The sequence below is a fragment of the Monopterus albus genome, unplaced genomic scaffold (genome assembly GCF_001952655.1).
Source record: "Monopterus albus unplaced genomic scaffold, M_albus_1.0 scaffold204.1, whole genome shotgun sequence".
NCBI lineage: Eukaryota > Metazoa > Chordata > Actinopteri > Synbranchiformes > Synbranchidae > Monopterus > Monopterus albus.
Genome location: NW_018128084.1, coordinates 113168 through 131292, shown reverse-complemented (window position 1 = coordinate 131292; position 18125 = coordinate 113168). Strand labels below are relative to the sequence as shown.

At 40.7% G+C, this 18125-nt stretch overlaps 1 protein-coding gene across 3 annotated transcripts in view; it reads left to right on the top strand.

The window, feature by feature from the left end:
* Positions 1-16187, top strand: part of dab1b (DAB adaptor protein 1b) — a 40973-nt gene extending 24786 nt beyond the window's left edge. Inside the window, exons 4-15 of one of the 3 annotated variants that reach the window (XM_020618372.1) lie at positions 1691-1789; positions 3495-3626; positions 5527-5646; positions 6119-6157; positions 8068-8133; positions 9442-9501; positions 11391-11438; positions 11685-11796; positions 12877-13494; positions 14260-14387; positions 14810-14914; positions 15303-16187. In XM_020618372.1, the coding sequence (XP_020474028.1) occupies positions 1691-1789; positions 3495-3626; positions 5527-5646; positions 6119-6157; positions 8068-8133; positions 9442-9501; positions 11391-11438; positions 11685-11796; positions 12877-13494; positions 14260-14387; positions 14810-14893 (1506 nt within the window). In that variant the 3' untranslated portion in view covers positions 14894-14914; positions 15303-16187. Of the gene's footprint in view, positions 1-1690; positions 1790-3494; positions 3627-5526; positions 5647-6118; positions 6158-8067; positions 8134-9441; positions 9502-11390; positions 11439-11684; positions 11797-12876; positions 13525-14259; positions 14388-14809; positions 14915-15302 lie in introns of all 3 variants that reach the window. The other 2 variants (XM_020618371.1, XM_020618373.1) reach the window with 2 other exon arrangements.
* Positions 16188-18125: the final 1938 nt, after the last annotated feature.

Genomic DNA, 18125 nt, shown 5'->3' with positions numbered 1-18125 from the left:
AAGGCTACATGCTGTATGTTCCAGGTAAAAAATCCACATCTTCAACCTCTAGGGAAGACATGGAAATGAATAAACAGCTAGTCTTAGTATTAAAGAAAATGTAAAAAGGTAATATCCCTGTTTCGTGGCTTAGCTTCTACATAAGCAAGAGATCAGATTTATGGTCATATTTTAAGTTTCACAGTGGTCGGTTATACATGTGAGTGATATATTACTCAGAAATACCATACTTCCTCTTCTCAAGGGTTTATTCTGTATCAACTTAACGACAGCTGTGTTTAGTGGCTCCAAAGGCAAGAGATATGAATCCCTCTCTTTGCTGGGCAAAAGCAGCACAAAAGCATCTTTGAGGTAGGTGGCTATGAGATAAATCCTTTCCCAAAATGACAACATAAATTTGTGGCTTTTTAAGTATCTTCTCACAGATTTTGTCACATAAATGTGTGAGAAACCCCAGGGGAGGGACAGGAAAGCCAGAAAGCAAAGCCTCTCATTGTCCATATCATTTCAAGTGATATGTCCGATAAAACGGTCTTTTTGCTGCCTCGATGTGACATTTCAGCAGTGCCCTCCACATGACTCCAGTACTCACCAGCCACCAGCCAGTTACAGTCAATGGAGCAGTTGATACAGACCTGTTATTATCTGAACAGGGGATAAAGAAGGGAACGGGGCTCTATTGAGCCGCCTCTCGCTGCCTTGAGGACTAATCTACCAAATGGAGAAGCCGATGGCTGATTGACAACATCCATTGACTCACCTGCCAGCCTGCCTCTTTCTCATTTACTTCATCTCGCTCTCATTTTTGTTGCTTGTTCTGCTCCTTAGCCTCTTCTCTGTCCCATTTATCTCTTTGACTCCTCCTCCTCCATTCCTCATATACATTTATGTATGTAAGATGGATGGATATTTTTATTGTCTCCCTACAAAAAAAAAAAAAACACTTCATGACCATAGTTTTAAACCCTAGCTAAGCTTTAAAATGGCAGCTGATGTACAGAAGAAGTTGACCGTTTATCAACATAACTGGGCTGGCAGTTCCATAAGACTTATTCAGCACAGCAGGCAGGTCTTTCCTCTCCTCTTATCTGCTCTCCTCCTCTCCCTTCTCCTCTCTTCTCTCACAGGCCTTATTCTATTAAAGACATGGCAAGCACACAGGCTGTGTCAAACAGAACACAGTGCAAATGTTAATTGTTTTCTTTATTTCAGTTGAGAACATAAGAAAAAGGAGTTGCGGAGCTGCGGAGCTTCAAAGGCTGGATTGGTTGTTCAGTCAGCAGTATGTCAAGTTGCTGGAGCAAGCTGGTCAGACAGCAGTGTGATCCATTCTGTCAGCAAATCTCACTTTATTGTTGTTAGCTAGCGCTCATATATTTCACATTGAAGTGCAGTAGACCTACTTCAAGAAAAGGGAGAGTAAAGAAGGTACTTGGGAAATAGTAAAAGGACTTTCTGCACAAGGCAATGTGTGAATTCCTCTGAGAGCGAAGCTTCAAGAAGTAAAACTGTCCTATCTCACCTTGTGTAACTTCCGTCACCGCCCTTCACAATATTCCCCCTGAATCTGACCCCTCAATCCCCACCCCACCCCTTGTCTCCAACTGTCACACTCACCTGAGCGGGAGAAATGTTTCATGCTGAGCTCGTATCCTTTCATGTCCTCATGTCATTTCCTTTTAATCTGCAGGGCGTGGCTTCCTCAGCACGTTCCAAAGGGGAGCACAAGCAAAGAGTTTTCTTGACAGTCTCTTTCGGTGGGATCAAGATTTACTGTGAAAGATCAGGGGTGAGTAGCATGTGATCAAGTGGGCCTGCAGCAGAGCTGCACCGTGAGGCCCCTGTCAGCTCCTGTACTGTGGACCTACAGTATGGGACATCCAGAGGGCAGACACTTGCACAGTTCAGTTCACAACAGCTGCCAGATCCGCCATCTTGTAAGCCTGGCTGGCATGGTTGACATATTGCAACTGCAGTACCTTCACAGAAATAAGAAGGATTCACAATGTTGGGCTGAAAGTTTGTTTGTTTGTTTTTTGCTACATTTTCAAAAATTTTTCATTTTCATATTCTCTAAATATCAATGCAAAAGAAGAAACAACATGTTTTCTATAAGATAATTGCCCTTTAACTCATAAAAACTAAAGCTGACATTAAATTGCAGGTCTTGAATTTGAAGTTCCATCCTGAGTAAACCAGTATAACACATGGGTATATTGCAGGAACTACTTAGGGCCTGCTGCTCCATTCTAGGATGATCGAGGGCCCCGGCTCTCCCCCGTCTTGGGGCGTAGTGTTGGTTAGATAGGCCCACTCTGCTCATCAGCGCTAACCGATAATTAGCACTCAGTTCCACCCCTTAATGATCATTGCCGCTAAAGCTAATTACACCGTGGTTCCACCTCAGCTGTCTTTAGTGCTAAACTGATACTGTAATTATGCAACACCGTTTGTCCTATGGCTGCCGAGCTGGCCACCACCCCAAGAAAAAGCCCACCAAGCTTTGATAATATCTCATAACACTATGACCTAGCGACAGTGGTGGGTCATCTGTAATGAAAAAGAACATTAAGCCATCCGCCACTACCAAGACTGACCAGCTTCTAACAAGCTCATTTGTTGCTTTGAAAATCATGCCCCTAATGTTCTTCATTTTATTTATGGATTACTGACAGCAAACAACACTTCACACTTAATATCCCGTTTGAGTTATTATGGTGGAACCCCCCAGCGCAGGCAGCAACAGAAAGCCTTTGGTTGGGAATAGTTTTTATGTAAAGCTGACATGATTCTCTGCTGAATCAAGCATTAGTTTTGTACTTTCCATTAATCTGAGCCTTTACTAGCGACACTCCCGGCTGAATATCGGCTAATATCCAAATAAAAGCTTCTCACTAGTGCCTACACTTATCTCTGCTAATGGAGGCGCAGCAGCAGGTGGGCGTGCCTGAGTGACAGCCGAATTACTCTGCCTATATATACAGTATGGGTGTGTTTATGTTTTTTGAGCTTTTTGGTTTCTGTTTTTGCTGGTACCGCATGTCAGAGCTCCACATCTGTCAGCAGTGTTGCAAATACATCATGCACGGGATTGAACATTGAGATTGACTGCTCCAAATTCACAGAATCTTAAAACTGGATATGAAAAGGACTAAGAGCTGTGTGCTGCCTAATATGACACAGCACCACAAAACAAACATCACACTTCTCTAGTAACTTTAGTACCTAAAAGAACTGTGTAACAGAAATTTGAATCTTTCCTCCCCTTGTCAGAGACTTCTGGACTTCCTCTGTGTTGGTTGGCTGCATTTGGCTCAACAATATGCAAAAATGTTCAAAGTAGGTCTGACCTACATTTACTGCCAACACAGCCTGCGGCTCTCATTATAAAACATAACATCAAAAGACAGTCAAATTTAACAAGGCTTGTTTAAGAATCAAACCTGGCTCCCATACTGTTCCCAGTACTAACATCTTACATCCATGCTGTGCAGGTGCTCCTGCATCACCACTCAGTGCACGAGATAAGCTACATCGCCAAGGACACCAGAGACCACCGGGCCTTCGGCTACGTTTGCGGGAAGGAAGGCCATCACAGGTTTGTCGCCATCAAGACCGCGCAGTCGGTGAGTGCTTTTCCACTTTTCTAGAACTTATTTGAAGTCTTTTGAAGCAAGTTCATGTCAAGTATCAAGTTCAGGAGGGCAATTCTACATCAAGTTAGTAAGGATGGGTCCAAATTGGATGCATGAATAGTATTAATTTATCAGGAAATACAAAATGCAATAAACAGAAAACATCTAAGTCAAATCAGTATTTTGTGTGACCACCCTTTGCTTTCAAACTGCAGCAGTTTTCCTACTGTAGGTGCACACACTTTTTCCTGGCAGATAGGTGCATCTTGAAGAACTTTAGCGTCTCACAGTGGGTGCTTCTCATTGCCCTGTTTCACATCTCCTTGCTCTTCACATGGCTTCAAAATCAATTCTGGTGCATCATCAAGAAGGCTCCTTCACTTCTCTTGTTGCTGTTCAGAGGAGTGGGAAGGCTGCCTGGTCCATTTATCAGAGGGATTTTTCTTTTCATTTTTGTTCAGTTTTTTATCTTATAGAAAGGAAGGTCTGTTGTCTTTCAGCATTAAAAACATTTTGATTAAATATTGGTTTCTCTCATTTGAAATCCCAACGTGTTGGAGAGAAACAATATTTTGACATGACATAATTTCCACTTTTCCTATCTGCTAGTTAAGTAATTTTTGTAAATTCGGAGGGCAGGACATTTCATATCTCTGAAAATGTGATTCCTCAGACTCCTTTCTCCATCTTGGACTAGGGACTAAGAGGTGCAATAAGATACAAGTGAGGAGGAATGAGGAAACATTTGAAGCTAATGGGGAGCACCCATTATCTTCTGTCTCTTCATGTAATCCCAAGGTGACTACATGATGTTGTGATCAGGGCTCTGTGGGGCTCACTCCATCTCTTACAGGACTCTTGGTTTTTGATGCTGAAGACATTTCTGCATGGCTCTGGCTGTATTCTCAGGGTCATTGTCATGCTGCCCGTTGACACTGGGACTGATCAGATGCCTGCCTGATCATACTGCATAATGGATAAAAATCTTGATACTTAAAGTGCCTAAAACGTTTATAACATTACTCTGACTCACGTGCCAGGCCTGTTGTCCTGCATACATTTTCAACCTTCACTGAGGAACACCTGTGGAGACTTAGGATTGAATAAATGGATGTTACACAGTGTAGGAAGAGCAGGAACTCTGTGTTGTGATTACATAGTGTGTTGCTACAGGGGTAATCAATAATATGATAAAACAGCTGTCTTATTATGTGTTTCTAAATAACTGCTATGCAGGAAATTGCCTAATTTTCTGTTAATGTCCAAGTCAAGGGTTAACAAACATCACTGCTGTTCTGATCCTTGAAACCAGCTAATGTTAATGCTAACTACTAACCATGTCTAATGCTACAGTGGTTTCTACTTCACTAATTAGTTTGCTAGTTTTCAGATCAGATGTTTACAACAGGACACTAGTGACCAGATGAATGCTTAGTAAACAATAAGGTAATTTCTATTTCAGTAATGAACCCATACAGTCTTTAATTGAATTATTATTTCTGGTGTTTCCTTTTGTGGAGTGATGAGATCATGGCCAGACAGCAAATATATTCTGCACTCACATAATCTCTTCTTCTTGAGTTGGCTGAGTGAAATAACATAAAAATACATAAACATTGAAAAGGTCACTGCCTATAACAAAAACACATTCATTAAATTACTATCACAGTTAAATCAGCACACGTCAGAATTCTGTACAAGAGTGAATTATTTGTTTTTGAGTGTTAATCCTGGATGTTTTAAGATAATTTTCCAAAATGGTAAAGAATATTCATGCACCGTTCTTCTTCTCCTGCTTCTCCCATTCTTGTTTGTTTGTTCATTTCCACTCCTTCTTTTTCCACATTTTCCTCCTCTTCGTCTGCCTTTTATTTCCACTGCTCCCATCCAGGCGGAGCCTCTCATCATTGACCTACGTGACCTCTTCACACTCATCTTTGACATTAAACAGCGGGAGGAGCTGGAGAAGAAGGCTCAGAAGGACAAACAGTGTGAGCAGGCGGTCTACCAGGTAGGATGCCGAGACCTTTTCTTTCAGACCTACTTACCAGCCGGAGGCGAGATCACACATTATACTGCAATTCAGCCAGCAACTCTTTCACACAACAGATATGTTAGCACTTTCTCAAGCTTCCTCTGAAGTGCATCGCAGACTGTGTTTATCTGCATGATTGATTTCTATGTTGAATATCTATATATAATTAGAAATGCAACAGGTCTGGATGCCTTTTTCTGCTTGAGTCAAATATGTGTGTGACAGGAAATGTGTGAGTCAGGTGTCTATCATGTAGCAAGTCAGTGTTTCATTAAAACTCAACACACAGTCAAGTCTGTAAATTTGCTTGGTTGAAAAGACAGCCGAAGTTTAATGTTGATTGTGTGTTGTTTTTCACCCTTGCTTAATTTATTTTGTAATGAGGATTCTCAAAATTTCTCATGAAAAACAAAAGGTGTCATTTCCCTTCTGTCCCAAAACTGCACAGACCATCCTGGAGGACGAAGTGGACGATCCAGTTTACCAGGTAGGTTCATAGGCACGCAGAGCAGGAACAAAACACTGCTGACTTTAGCTTCACTGTTGCTGTTTTCAATCTTAAAGCTTGGAACAATAATAGTAATATAAATAAACAATTAATCCTTAATTTACATATCTTCTCCAGCCACTGATCTGCTTGAATTAATGATTCATGATATTCTGCCATTCTAGTAATACACAGTAGACCATCCTAGTGGACAGTTTTGTTCAACCATTCAACTCCCATTTGCAATTGCAGTGTTGCTTTTAAGTTGATCTGTGTCAATGTTCTGACCTCTTCCAAAAACATGTCCCTTGCCCTGACTGGTTGTTACCCCCAGCCCCTGTGCATTTATTTGGCTGAACATGATTTCCCCCCCCTCTGTGTTTGCTCACACTGAATACAGACAACACTAACTCTTACTCTGAATGCTACAGTATGTTCAATGGTACATCCACCCACCTCCCTGGTCACCTCTGTACTTTGCTCTTGAAGTGTGATTTGCATAAAGTCATTCCATGAACAGCTTTCAATTTATGTTGATGTTGGTTGACAAAACTCCAAACTGTGGCCAAAATCGCAAAAGAAATAGTTTGACATTTTGGGCAATATACTTATTCACTTTTATGTTGAGAGTTAGATGCTATCACTCTCATATCTGTCCGTTCCATATGAAGCTGGAGACACAGTTAGGTTGGCTAAGCAGAAAGACTGGAAACATGACAAACAAGCTAGCCTCTGTTCAAAGATAACAAAACCAACTGAAGCTCACCAGGTGATGCAGCACATTTTGTTTACATAATTCATACTGTACAAAATTCAAAGTGTTTAAGACATTTTGTTGTTTTACATGAGATTGTGTGCTGGGTTATTTCTTGGCTGAACTAGCGATCAGCTAAGAAATGATCCAACATATTACCTCCATTGACACATACAGTGTATGATGGACGTGGCGTCTCCACTTTCCTCCACTATGCGAAAATGAAGCCAAAATATTGTGAACACAGTGGCTGCCATCTTGCTTTTTCACAGCCAGATTCTACACAGTAGTGACCAGAAGTGGAGTGACAGAATCAGAACACCAGTCAAAGCTGTCAAATCACTTGAAATGCCATCATCAAATATATCATCAAATAACTAAATAACAAACTTACCAGAAAAATGACCACTTGTGCACATATCAGCGTGATAATATTTACCAAAAACCACAGAAGTGACATCAGAGAAAAATTTATTAGATTTTTGAATTTTCATTTTGGCTTATATTCCATCCACTAACATGGAGGAGGCAGGATTTATGACCTACACTGCAACCAGCCACCAGATCAAATGTTTGTGGCTTCACTTCTGGGAGTTCTTAGCCTGTCCGTCATTTTTTTTTACACTTGATGATTGACGCCCATAAAAAAGTGAGCTGCTAGGTGAACTTTGTTGCAGCTGGACAGAGTCAGCCAAGCTGTTTCCCCCTGTTTCCAGTCTTTATGCAAAGCCAAGTTAAGTGACTACTGGCTCCAACTGCAGATCTAGGAAAGGTATCAATCCTCTTGTCTTACACTCAGAAAAAAATGCAAACATGTGTGTTTCTCAAAATGTTAAAGGGAGACCTCTAGCTAAAACCTCCTCACTGCCTTGAACTACTGCCTGACCTGTTATACTTGTGCTCTTTCCTCTTCCCACCTCACTCTTTTTCTTTCACTTTCCCCATTCCTCTTTCTCCTGCCTCATTTTGACATCCTTTATATTTCACTTCCCACCTGACACCATCCTCACTCCCCTGTGCTTTGATTTATTCTCATCATGTATTACTCCTTCATTGTATCTCTCTGTTTTGTATGCCAACCTCTCTCTTCCTTTCTGTGTTCTCATCTCATTGTTCTTTGCACCTCCACGCCTTGCCCACTACTTCTGTTTTGTAGTACATAGTCTTTGAGGCTGGACACGAACCCCTCCGTGGCCCCCAGTCAGAGGAGAGCGTTTATCAGGTACAAAGACAAGCATTGCCCCTTTCTTTATCTCCCTCTTCATACCCTTTGATTAATGATAATACTAACATGACTGACAACTTTGTAGCACACTTTAAAAAGAAGTTACAAGATGCAGAAGTAGATCAAACTAAGGTTTCTCTTTTAATGTGGCTGTCTCCTGTGGCGATTTAATAATAAAAGCCACTACATTATTTTTTTGTCAGTGGATGCATTTGATGTGCAGCGGCAGTAGCAGTACAGTGTTGGGTTTGCATTAATACAGCTCTGGTATGGGGTTAGGAGAGTGAATAGGAAACAGAGAGGACAATATCAATGAAATACAACACTACTGGATTATATTCACTTTCCCGTTTCTGGTGGATCCTGCATTTAAGGCAATTTAAATCCAGAACAAGAATGGCAGACTCTGCCACTAACCATGAAATGTACTATATAGAGCTAAAATTACCAAATGGAAATAAAGTGAATGATTATTGCTGAAAAATGCCAACCCTAAAAAGAGTCAAAAATGGAGTTTGAGTTCATTAAATTTTTTGAGATTATAACTTTAAAGATGCCTCATATAGTGAATAGTTCACCTGAAGCCTGGGATGCTTTTATATCCAACATATTGACCTTTTGATTTCAGACCATTTAAAGGACCAGCTAGGACAGCAGAGACCTGATGTATGGTTTAATCCTAACCACCCCACCCCCTTTCTTTCCCTCTCTCCCTCTCCTCCCGCTCCTTTTGCCTCTGTATATTTTATGTTTCTCGGAAGATGAAAGATGCAGAGAGAGAAATTAATCACTTTTCCGTGTCATTTGATCGCAGAATGGAACAGGATCAATGGACCTGGGGCAAGCGTAACTGAAAGTTAGCTGGTTAAGGGAGAGATAGGAGGTACAGTCAGTGAGGCTGAGCAACATATCGATTGTAAAAACTAGAGAAATATTCAAAAAGATCAGAGCTGAAGCATTTGTCAGGTGAACCAGTTAGGACATACACTTGCAGAATAACAATACACTTTCAGAACCAGCATGCACTGTCCTCAAGCACTCTTTGTAGTCAGTATTGATTTAAGTAGAATTGATTAAACAGCAACTGTAGAATTTGCATAATCCCACTGCACCAAAAGATATAATATAAAAAAAACAACAACAAAAAACAGATTAAATCAAAGCTGATGTAATACACTTTTCTGTTACAACAGACTCATTTTAGTTCTTGGAAGCTGTTGTTTTAAAATACTCAGCCTGTAAAAAGAAACAGAAAAACGTGTTGCTTTGTTACTTACTTTTGAATCGACCTCCAATCCAATGCAGGTCCCAACCAGTCAGCAGAAGGAAGGGATCTATGATGTCCCAAAACGCCATTTCATGACTGTAGGTGTTTTTTAAATTTATATTGTTTTTCTACCTGCAAACCTCTCTTTAATATCCTTTTGAAGAAAGTGCCTTAAGCCCCCTTTGTCAGTGTCCATATTTAATATCATGCTCTACTGTATTTAATAGTTTTCATTAAGTATTTCATCTTACATGGGTTAAAACACATTTCCCAAGTCAAGGACAAGTCAGACAGTGGCCTACACTATGTCTGCGTCCACTTTCTGTGAACATGATTATGAAACAAGGCTACTCTGGTTATGCCAAGCCTGTTTGAAAAGATAATAATAATCGATCGGTCAACCAAAAAGAGACATGTGAGTAATTTCAAAGAACATTAGAGGGGCAGGCTTTGTATCCAAAATCCACAATCTGACACATGTCATGACCAGATGAGTGAGACTTTATTTGCAGGTCCCATTTGACTGGTATGACTAAATAAATAAAGGGGCGCCTGTTCCATCTTCCTCAGAGGATGAGGATGAGAGGTTTGTAGGGGGGGTGGGTGTTGGGTTGAGCTGCATGAAGCGTAGTCATGGCCACTAAACACACATAAAAGCTGTACCTTATTGAATAGCAGTATACTTTTCTATTTCTATTGTTTTGATAAAAAAAAAACAGCACAAGTGTTTTTGTTTTTCTCCCTTTCATCAAACAGAAATAATATTTCATCTCATCCTCGTAGGTTTTTCACTAGTAGCTCTTCACCACCATGCCATGACCATGCTATTACAACTCTCAAAACACTTATTAAAAGCAAAACAACAACAAAATAAGTTTATTCAAGACTATTTTGCCACACAACACCCAGAGAGATTTTTCATGTAACTTCTGAAAACAGCCCTGGCATAGTGCTTCTCTAGTCTTCGCTTTTTGTGTGCTTGTAGCTCAGCATATCAAGCTGATAAACTGTCCGGCCCCTCACTATCTCGACCCAACAGCCCATGCCAGTATAAGTAGCAGCGCTTCTATATCTCATAAGTGTTACTGCTTGTCTGTTCATTCAGTCGGAGCTTTTTTGAGAGAGCCTCAAGCTCCCGTGGTGTGTGTCAGTGCCTGCAGGGAGAGATCTCTGTGTACAGTGTTTACGTTTTTCCAAATTCTGATTCATTCTGTGCCCCTCAGTGGTTCCAAAGTGCCATGCAAACGTATTCAAGGAGGACATGGACGCCCTGTTAGCAGCAACACTGATTGCTGTGATTCCTCCCTTTTCTTTCTTTTGTTTAAATACGTTGTGCTTGTTTATTTCTGGCATGCAAATCCTGTGTGTTCTGTGTGTGTTCCTGTGCTTTTACGGTGTCTGCTTGTGCATGGCCCCAGAAACATTTCATGCGAGTTAACCATTCCATAGTCTCTTCCATAGCAGTGTCCCCTCTCCTTTAAGAATTATGTGTGGAGGACACAGGGGACTAGAGCTGGGGTCACATCTGGCTATAGGGTGAGGTGGCCTCATTGTCTTGGTTGGGTGGTTCCAGAAGCTTCTTCTTTCATTCATTCAATGAAATACACACTGAATCAGCATAATGAAGCATCTTAGGCTCACATGGGGGCCCCTTTTGATTGGCAGATATAAGAATATCTAATCAGAGTCTGTTTTATAGAACTGAATATCTTTTTACCCGCTCAATTATAGCGAGCCATGAAAAACTCATTTTAGATCCATTTTCTGATAATGAAACCAGGCGATGGTTGATTCTTGCCATCCACAGCACAGACTGCCTTTGTAAATAGATTTCGCTCCTCACACCTACCCACCCACGCAGCCACCAAACCCTATTTGGAGATGAAGTCGAGGTTTCATGACTGTGCAAAACTTATTGTTGTGAGGTGCCAATGGCCTTTCTCTCTCTCTCTTTCTTCTCCCCTCCATCCTTTGGCCCAACTCAAAGAATATCAACCACTTTGATCTTTTTGGTGACATGTCCACTCCTCCCTCGGTGAGTACAACCCCCCTTAATTTTAGTTTGGAGAGTTGATACAGGTTGGAGAAATCTCATTCACATTTTATCTGTAATGTCGGCTCATTTCATTTGAACAGCTGCAGAGTCTAAATTACCTGAATATCAGCCAGCACTGCGGAATAAAGATAAATGTGCAGCACAGTGACTTTTCGTTGACTTTGATAATAGTGACATTTTTGCACGCACGTGTGTGTGTGTGTGTGTGTGTGCTTTGCCTCCCAGATGCCCCCATCACCTGCCAACACACTGGACCCTAGCAGAAGCAGCCGCCAGCAGCAGCAGCACACTTCTGCTGAGATGTACGCCCCCTTCAGCCCGACCTCTGTGCCCTCAGGTAGCTACCCAGACTGAAAAACATAATGGAAATGTAACACATACAACAGAAAAAATGATGCTGCAGGGATTGTTGTTTCTTTGATGTTTAGTTTATGAAACCCTTGCCAAGGTTATTGTATTTATAAGTCTTCATTAGAACCCCACACAGAGTAGCACTGTGATTGTGAGCTAAGCTGTGAAGGAGATGTAAAGTGATGCAGGACCACTGTGCTGCTTTTGCATTAATATTTTAGGAAGATTTTAGCTAATGGTCTGCCAGGTTCAAATGCATATCTTAGCTAGATTGATTTTTTTTATGCTTCCTTTGTTTATCATCAGTTTCACCACACCACACTGTAAATATCAACATGCAGATATTTCAGACATCCAGTCATTAAGTCAGTGGTGCCATCATCATCATCATGGTTTTGTACAAGCAGGTGTGGTTTAGGCATTCAAGAACACACGAGCATCAGTTCATAAGAGCAACCTAACCAAATAGTGCCTGTCCATGATAATACATCTTAGGATGTCAATACTTCCTAGAGCTGACTCTCAGTTCTTGTTGCTGATTTATTGAGAGGATTTATTCAAAGGATTCATACCTGGGTTGAATCAGGTCTATGCAGCAGCCGTCTTGGTCACATGGTGAGTGTTACCTGATGAAGATGTAATGCCAGGAACTGTTTAGTGTGTGGGTGTTATGCTTTCCTTTTGACTACCTTACATTGCAGGTTTGATAACAGAAGTCAGAAAATCCGTGAAAAAACTATCTATGTGATTCCAGACTAATGGGCTAAATTATTTAGAACCACTAGTTTGGTTTTTATAATTTAAAAAACAGGGCCCAGAATTGGTCACAGACCTGTTTGACACATAAACCACTATATCTGTGTTAGTCTAAACGCACCCTTTTGCTACTATGTTCAGCAATAAATAGCTAACATTGTGAAGACAGCAAGGCAGGAGTATTGATAGAGGAACATGCTCCAAATAGATGTGTTGAACTTGTAATTACACAAGACGAAAAGTATTCTGTGCGCATAATAATCTTTATTTCCTGCCATGATTTCCTTCCTTTCTCTCCTTTTTTCTCCAGGTTATATGACCATGGGCCCAGTGCAGGCGGCTCAGTGGGCACAGCAGCCATTTTCTGCCCAGGCTCAGACTCTGGCCTTCCCTGTGCAGGGGTCCCTCCAGGTGGCTCAGGTGCTCCCCGGTGGTCAGCCAGTCATCTGGAGCCAGGCCAACATTTTCCCTGCCACTCAGCAGCAGTGGGCAGCCATGGCAGCCTACATGCCTGCCCAGACCGTAGGTGTGGGGGGGCATGCAATCCCAGCTGCCATGCTTCAAGGCCTGGTACCCATTACCACCATGTGCCCCCAAGCCTGCGACGTGTCAGCCCCATCTTCGGCCATCACCAGCCCCCAGCATGTGGCCGACCTCACCCTACTCCAGAGTCAGCTGAGCCAGGTGAAGGAGGGCCTCAGTGTTGACTCAGATACAGGAGAGGGCCCATCAACGTCAGGAGCCGGAGCAACAGGTGTAGGACCTGGCATTGTGTCAGCAGCCTTGAGCACGTGTGAAACGCCAGGCCTCATGGGTGTACCAGACACACTCGCCTGCAGTCAACTCCTGCCACCTTCAGGTGCTGTGAATCAGGAAGAGGAAGGGAGTTGTAGTGACCTTGATCTCTCTAGGATGACCCTGAGCCCAGGTACATCAACATCACCATCAACTGAGTCTCGTAAGTTTTCTTTTCTTAAGTTATAATTGCTGTCCTCCAAATATAAATACGGCTGACTGAAGTGACATCTGCACCACTGATGAGAAAAGCATGAGGCATTTTTTTTAAATCTTAAATCCCAGTTGAACCATTTTTGTTAGCCTTAAAGCAGCATGGCTCTCAGTCACTCTGAGCGGCCCTGGAACATCTGTGGGATTCGTTTCCATAAAATGTTGTACAGACATTTCAAAGGATGAATCCTAATGATTTTGCCAATCCTGTGACTTTTCTTCTACCACCATCATGAGGCTGACATTTGTGGTTTTAAGTGAAAATTCTGACAATTCTCAGATGTATTGTCATGTACAGACATTCATTTGTCTGCACAAGAAGAACTTTAATAACTGATCCCTTAATTTTTTATTCACTAAACTAAAATGGTGAACACAGTAAAAAATTTCTGTATACCAGCATGCATTTACATGTGGCATACATTTAGCATATTTGGTAGTACAATAGAAATAAAAAAACGATATGACATTATGTATCAATTAAGGTCATGATCTGGGTTTAAATTCATTATTTTGCACTATAGATTAGGAGCATGATGCTGCAATATATTTTCAGGATGGGATAAGCATTAAATCATTAACATTCCACATTTTTAATTCCTAGTATAATATGTCTTCTTTCTGTATTAAATTCATATTTTTCATAATGTGTTTTCTGATCATGTCTTGATGTTTCTCTGTACAGCATCCACTCCAGCCCCTCACCAGAGTTCCTCCTCAGACTGTCTGCCTTCCCAGGCCAGTGACACCCCCACAGATCCCTCCCCTGTTGACCCAGAGGGCAGCTCCAGCAACACTAGGGAGGAACAGTCGGTGAGCTCCAGCTTCCTGTGTCACATCCAAGTCGATAAGACTTGTGGATTTGACATAACACCTGTCTGGCATGATGCTATGGTCTACAGTATATGATATGATTATTGTCATATGGATTATCACACTAGAAGAGTAGAATGTCATGTGATTAATATGATTAAAGAGGATGGATTTTTACCCTTTTTTTAGGAAAATGCCAACTCAATTAAACATGAAAGGTTCATCAGGATTTAGGTGTCTTGATTAGATCATATGTAATAAGGTAAAATTATGTTTCAGTGATTTTACTAAATGTCTGGCTGATGTTTTTTCTGGAAAAGTGGGAACGAGTTCAAACTGAGTTGATTTCAATATATCTGTCACTTTCAGTAGAAATTTTACATCTTTCTCTCTCTCTCTCTCTCTCTCTCTCTGTCTTTCAGGGCTTTGTTGCTCCAAGGTCGCTCTCTCCTATTATAGTTCCTGATCCTCCACAGGATCAAACCTGTCCACAGGAAGAGAGCTAGAGAACTACAGACACTGAGTGGGTATGTAATGGTCTCCCTCTCACTGATTTTCCCATGTTATCTATCAGCAGCCTTCACATTCTGGCATTTTATGATTTTTCACACCTGATTGTTTTCATCTCCAATGCCCAACATTACTCCTCCTGTGTCATTTTTTCCCCCTAATCTCTCTGTGTACCATTATTTGCTTAATATTATTTGTTCTATTCCAGTTGGCTCCTTACTGTCTCCTTTTTCCTTGTGGATGAGTGGTTTGCTGCCAACTGGAACTTGATTTAGTTCTGTTTTAGTCATTATGCCTCGCTGCATCACACAAAAAAGGAAGGCGCAATGTAGCCACCTGGTGGTCACATTTTGTAACTGCACAGACACAGCTTTAAATCGTTGCTGTTTCTTTTTCATTTTTCAGGGAATGGAAGCTCTCAAAGCCACAACAGAAGCTCATGAGAAAGAGAAGAGAGAGGTGAGCATCTCTTACAGCTGGAATACACAAACCTGTGCTGTTTTTCAACCTTTAAAGGATATTTTGGCAGTGCTATATTAAGCCGGCTAGCCTAGGATCTGCTTTTCTCCAGAGGCCACATTCTGTACTGTACTCCTCAGCATGACAACCAGACTTTATCAAATAACCTTTCAACCAGGAAGTGACCTTTGACCGAAAACCTACAGCAGGAGGCAATCGCAGCCTGTAATGTACGTATATCTGTGAGGATACATTAAAAGGCCATGGTGACACTGATGATGCAAATTATTTTTGGACACTTTCAAGGGCAGCAGCATTGTACTGTATGTGGTTGACTTTCAGTTTGTCAACTGCCACCAGCAAATACTGTGCACAACAGATGGATTTGCCAAACGTTCTAATAGTGTTGCTCCACCGACTCTATTTGCATGAACAGACTTACTGTGGATTCAGCGTCCTCGGCTAGGAGCAAAACCGCTCTCTGCAACTTCCCTCTACTGTAGGTCTGAACCAACTGACAAAATATGATTTTTCTTTGTCTTCTTTTCTAAACTCTTAGTTGATGTTGAGTTGTTGGAGATATCAAAATGACTCTGAGGCATCAGTGTTGAAATCAAAATTTGCCAAACATCTATTTTGTAAATAAGAATATTCCCGGCCCCCGATACCTGAGCCTCTGTGCCATCAGATATTGCTCTGCCTCTTGAATGCCACCTACCTGTGTCTCTCTTAAGCAGTTCCCTACCAGCACCTCCATTCTTGATGTCTGGATGTTTGTTTTACTTTTGCAGGCATTTATTTTATTTTATTTTTTTTTTTCTGAAAATTCATTCATTTTAAATTTTGAAAATGAAAGAAACAAAGGGGTCAAAACAAAAATCGTACTACTGTGCTTCTGAAAGGTCACCGACTTTTTTTAGTCAGAGCAGGTAGATTTTCTTTTTGTTTTTAGAAAATGCTAGGTTTCCAGCTGAGGTCACATTGTTCACAATTTGCTTCTCAGAGTCATCTCTCTGTTTGGTTTCTTGAACAAATGAACAGATCAAACCCATTCTGATATGACATGGCTTAAAAATGGCAAGGTCTGAGGCAGTAGAGTGCGTTTCTATCCCTTATCAGGTTTATTTTTGTTGTCCAATCACTGTTGTTTTTGTCAGGTCATTGTAAACAGTAAACAGGTCATTGTTGTAACAAAGCACTTCGGCATATTGTAGGTCTGCTTCACAAAAAGGTCAAAAAGAAAGACAACTTATAGACTATGAACAATAGAGATATCATTATAAACTGCTAGATTTACAATAACAAACTGTACCCCTGTTCATGTAAGAAAGATGAGAAATAGTCCAGAATATTTTGTACATTTTATTTATGGAATTATGAATTGTCACGCAAAACAGACAAATGACTTTTGTACATCTATGACTTCCCCGCACTGTACCAATGCCACTGTTCAGTCACAAATAAAATCTCATGTGATTCCCACTGTTCTGTTTGGTTTTCTTTTGTTTCCTTAACCTGGTGTCATTTCTAATGAGCCACAGAAGCAGACAACACAGGTTGGCCCATTGTAAGTCAAGACCCTAAGCATAATGTAGTGTCCCTTCAGTGGTCGAAAATGTAAATGACTTAGGTAAATGTATCAGTACAAACATTTAAAACAAAACCTTTATTTGAAGATAAGGCTTGCAATCAAAATCTTCAAATTATCATCAAAATGTATTTGAAGATTATTAAACTGCTACTGATGCATTTTACTGTTGAAGCTGACTGAGGTCGGTGTAGTTTTAACAACTTTATATACAGTGTTTCCAAATCCCAAAGGGCTACAGGATAAATCTGGATGGTTGTGAGATTGTTAGTACTCTTGAAAAAACATAAAACACACTACATGTGTTCACCTTTAAGACATTTCCTTAACCTGTGGTTTTATTGTCACATATACTGAACCTGTTTGAACCTCAGAGCATTTGTAAATTAAGCCATGTCAGATGTTTAGAGGGGAAATCACTTTTGGTGAAAAAGCAAACAACTGAAGATCTGCTTTTATGTCCAAGAGAACAAGGCACAAAGGTTGAGAACAATTGGTTTAATCTTTAACAACAAGTTCTACTGTATTTCATAACTTTATATGTAATGTCATAATTAACCTGAAACACAACTAATAACGCCAGAGTTAAACATATTCAATTTCATTCTGAAGTGCAGTGAAGTAGAAGTATAGAGCAGTATATTATAGAAATACCAAATTAAAGTACAAGTACCTCAGAATTGTATTTACGTGTAGCGGAGTACTCTAAATGCACTTTATTTTCCACCACCGTTGTCCTTACAAACACAACCTCATCCCAGTAAACATACTGCAAACTATATTTTAACACAGTGTACTTTTTTATAATGACATTAATAGTAATATCAGTTGTGTCTGTACAGTTTATCAGTACTAGTATATGTTGCCCTTCACCGAGTAAGTAAACGAAGTGGAGCCACATGATTGTGTCATCCTGTAAAATCCAAATCAAAGGTGGACAAAGTTTAAAAGTCACAAATAGACAAACATGACTCAAATGATTCATCACATGTCTTCTAACAGGAACTTACTTTATAAGTAATTACTGCACAAAAGTGGGTAATATACAGGAAACACATAAGGACATCTGTACTTTTAACACCCTGAAGGCCTGCAGAACCATGTATACAGCTCCAAGAGTCCAATGGCAGCAATGAGTTCATATTCAGATCCGTATTGATCAGTGTGTGTTTACATACAGA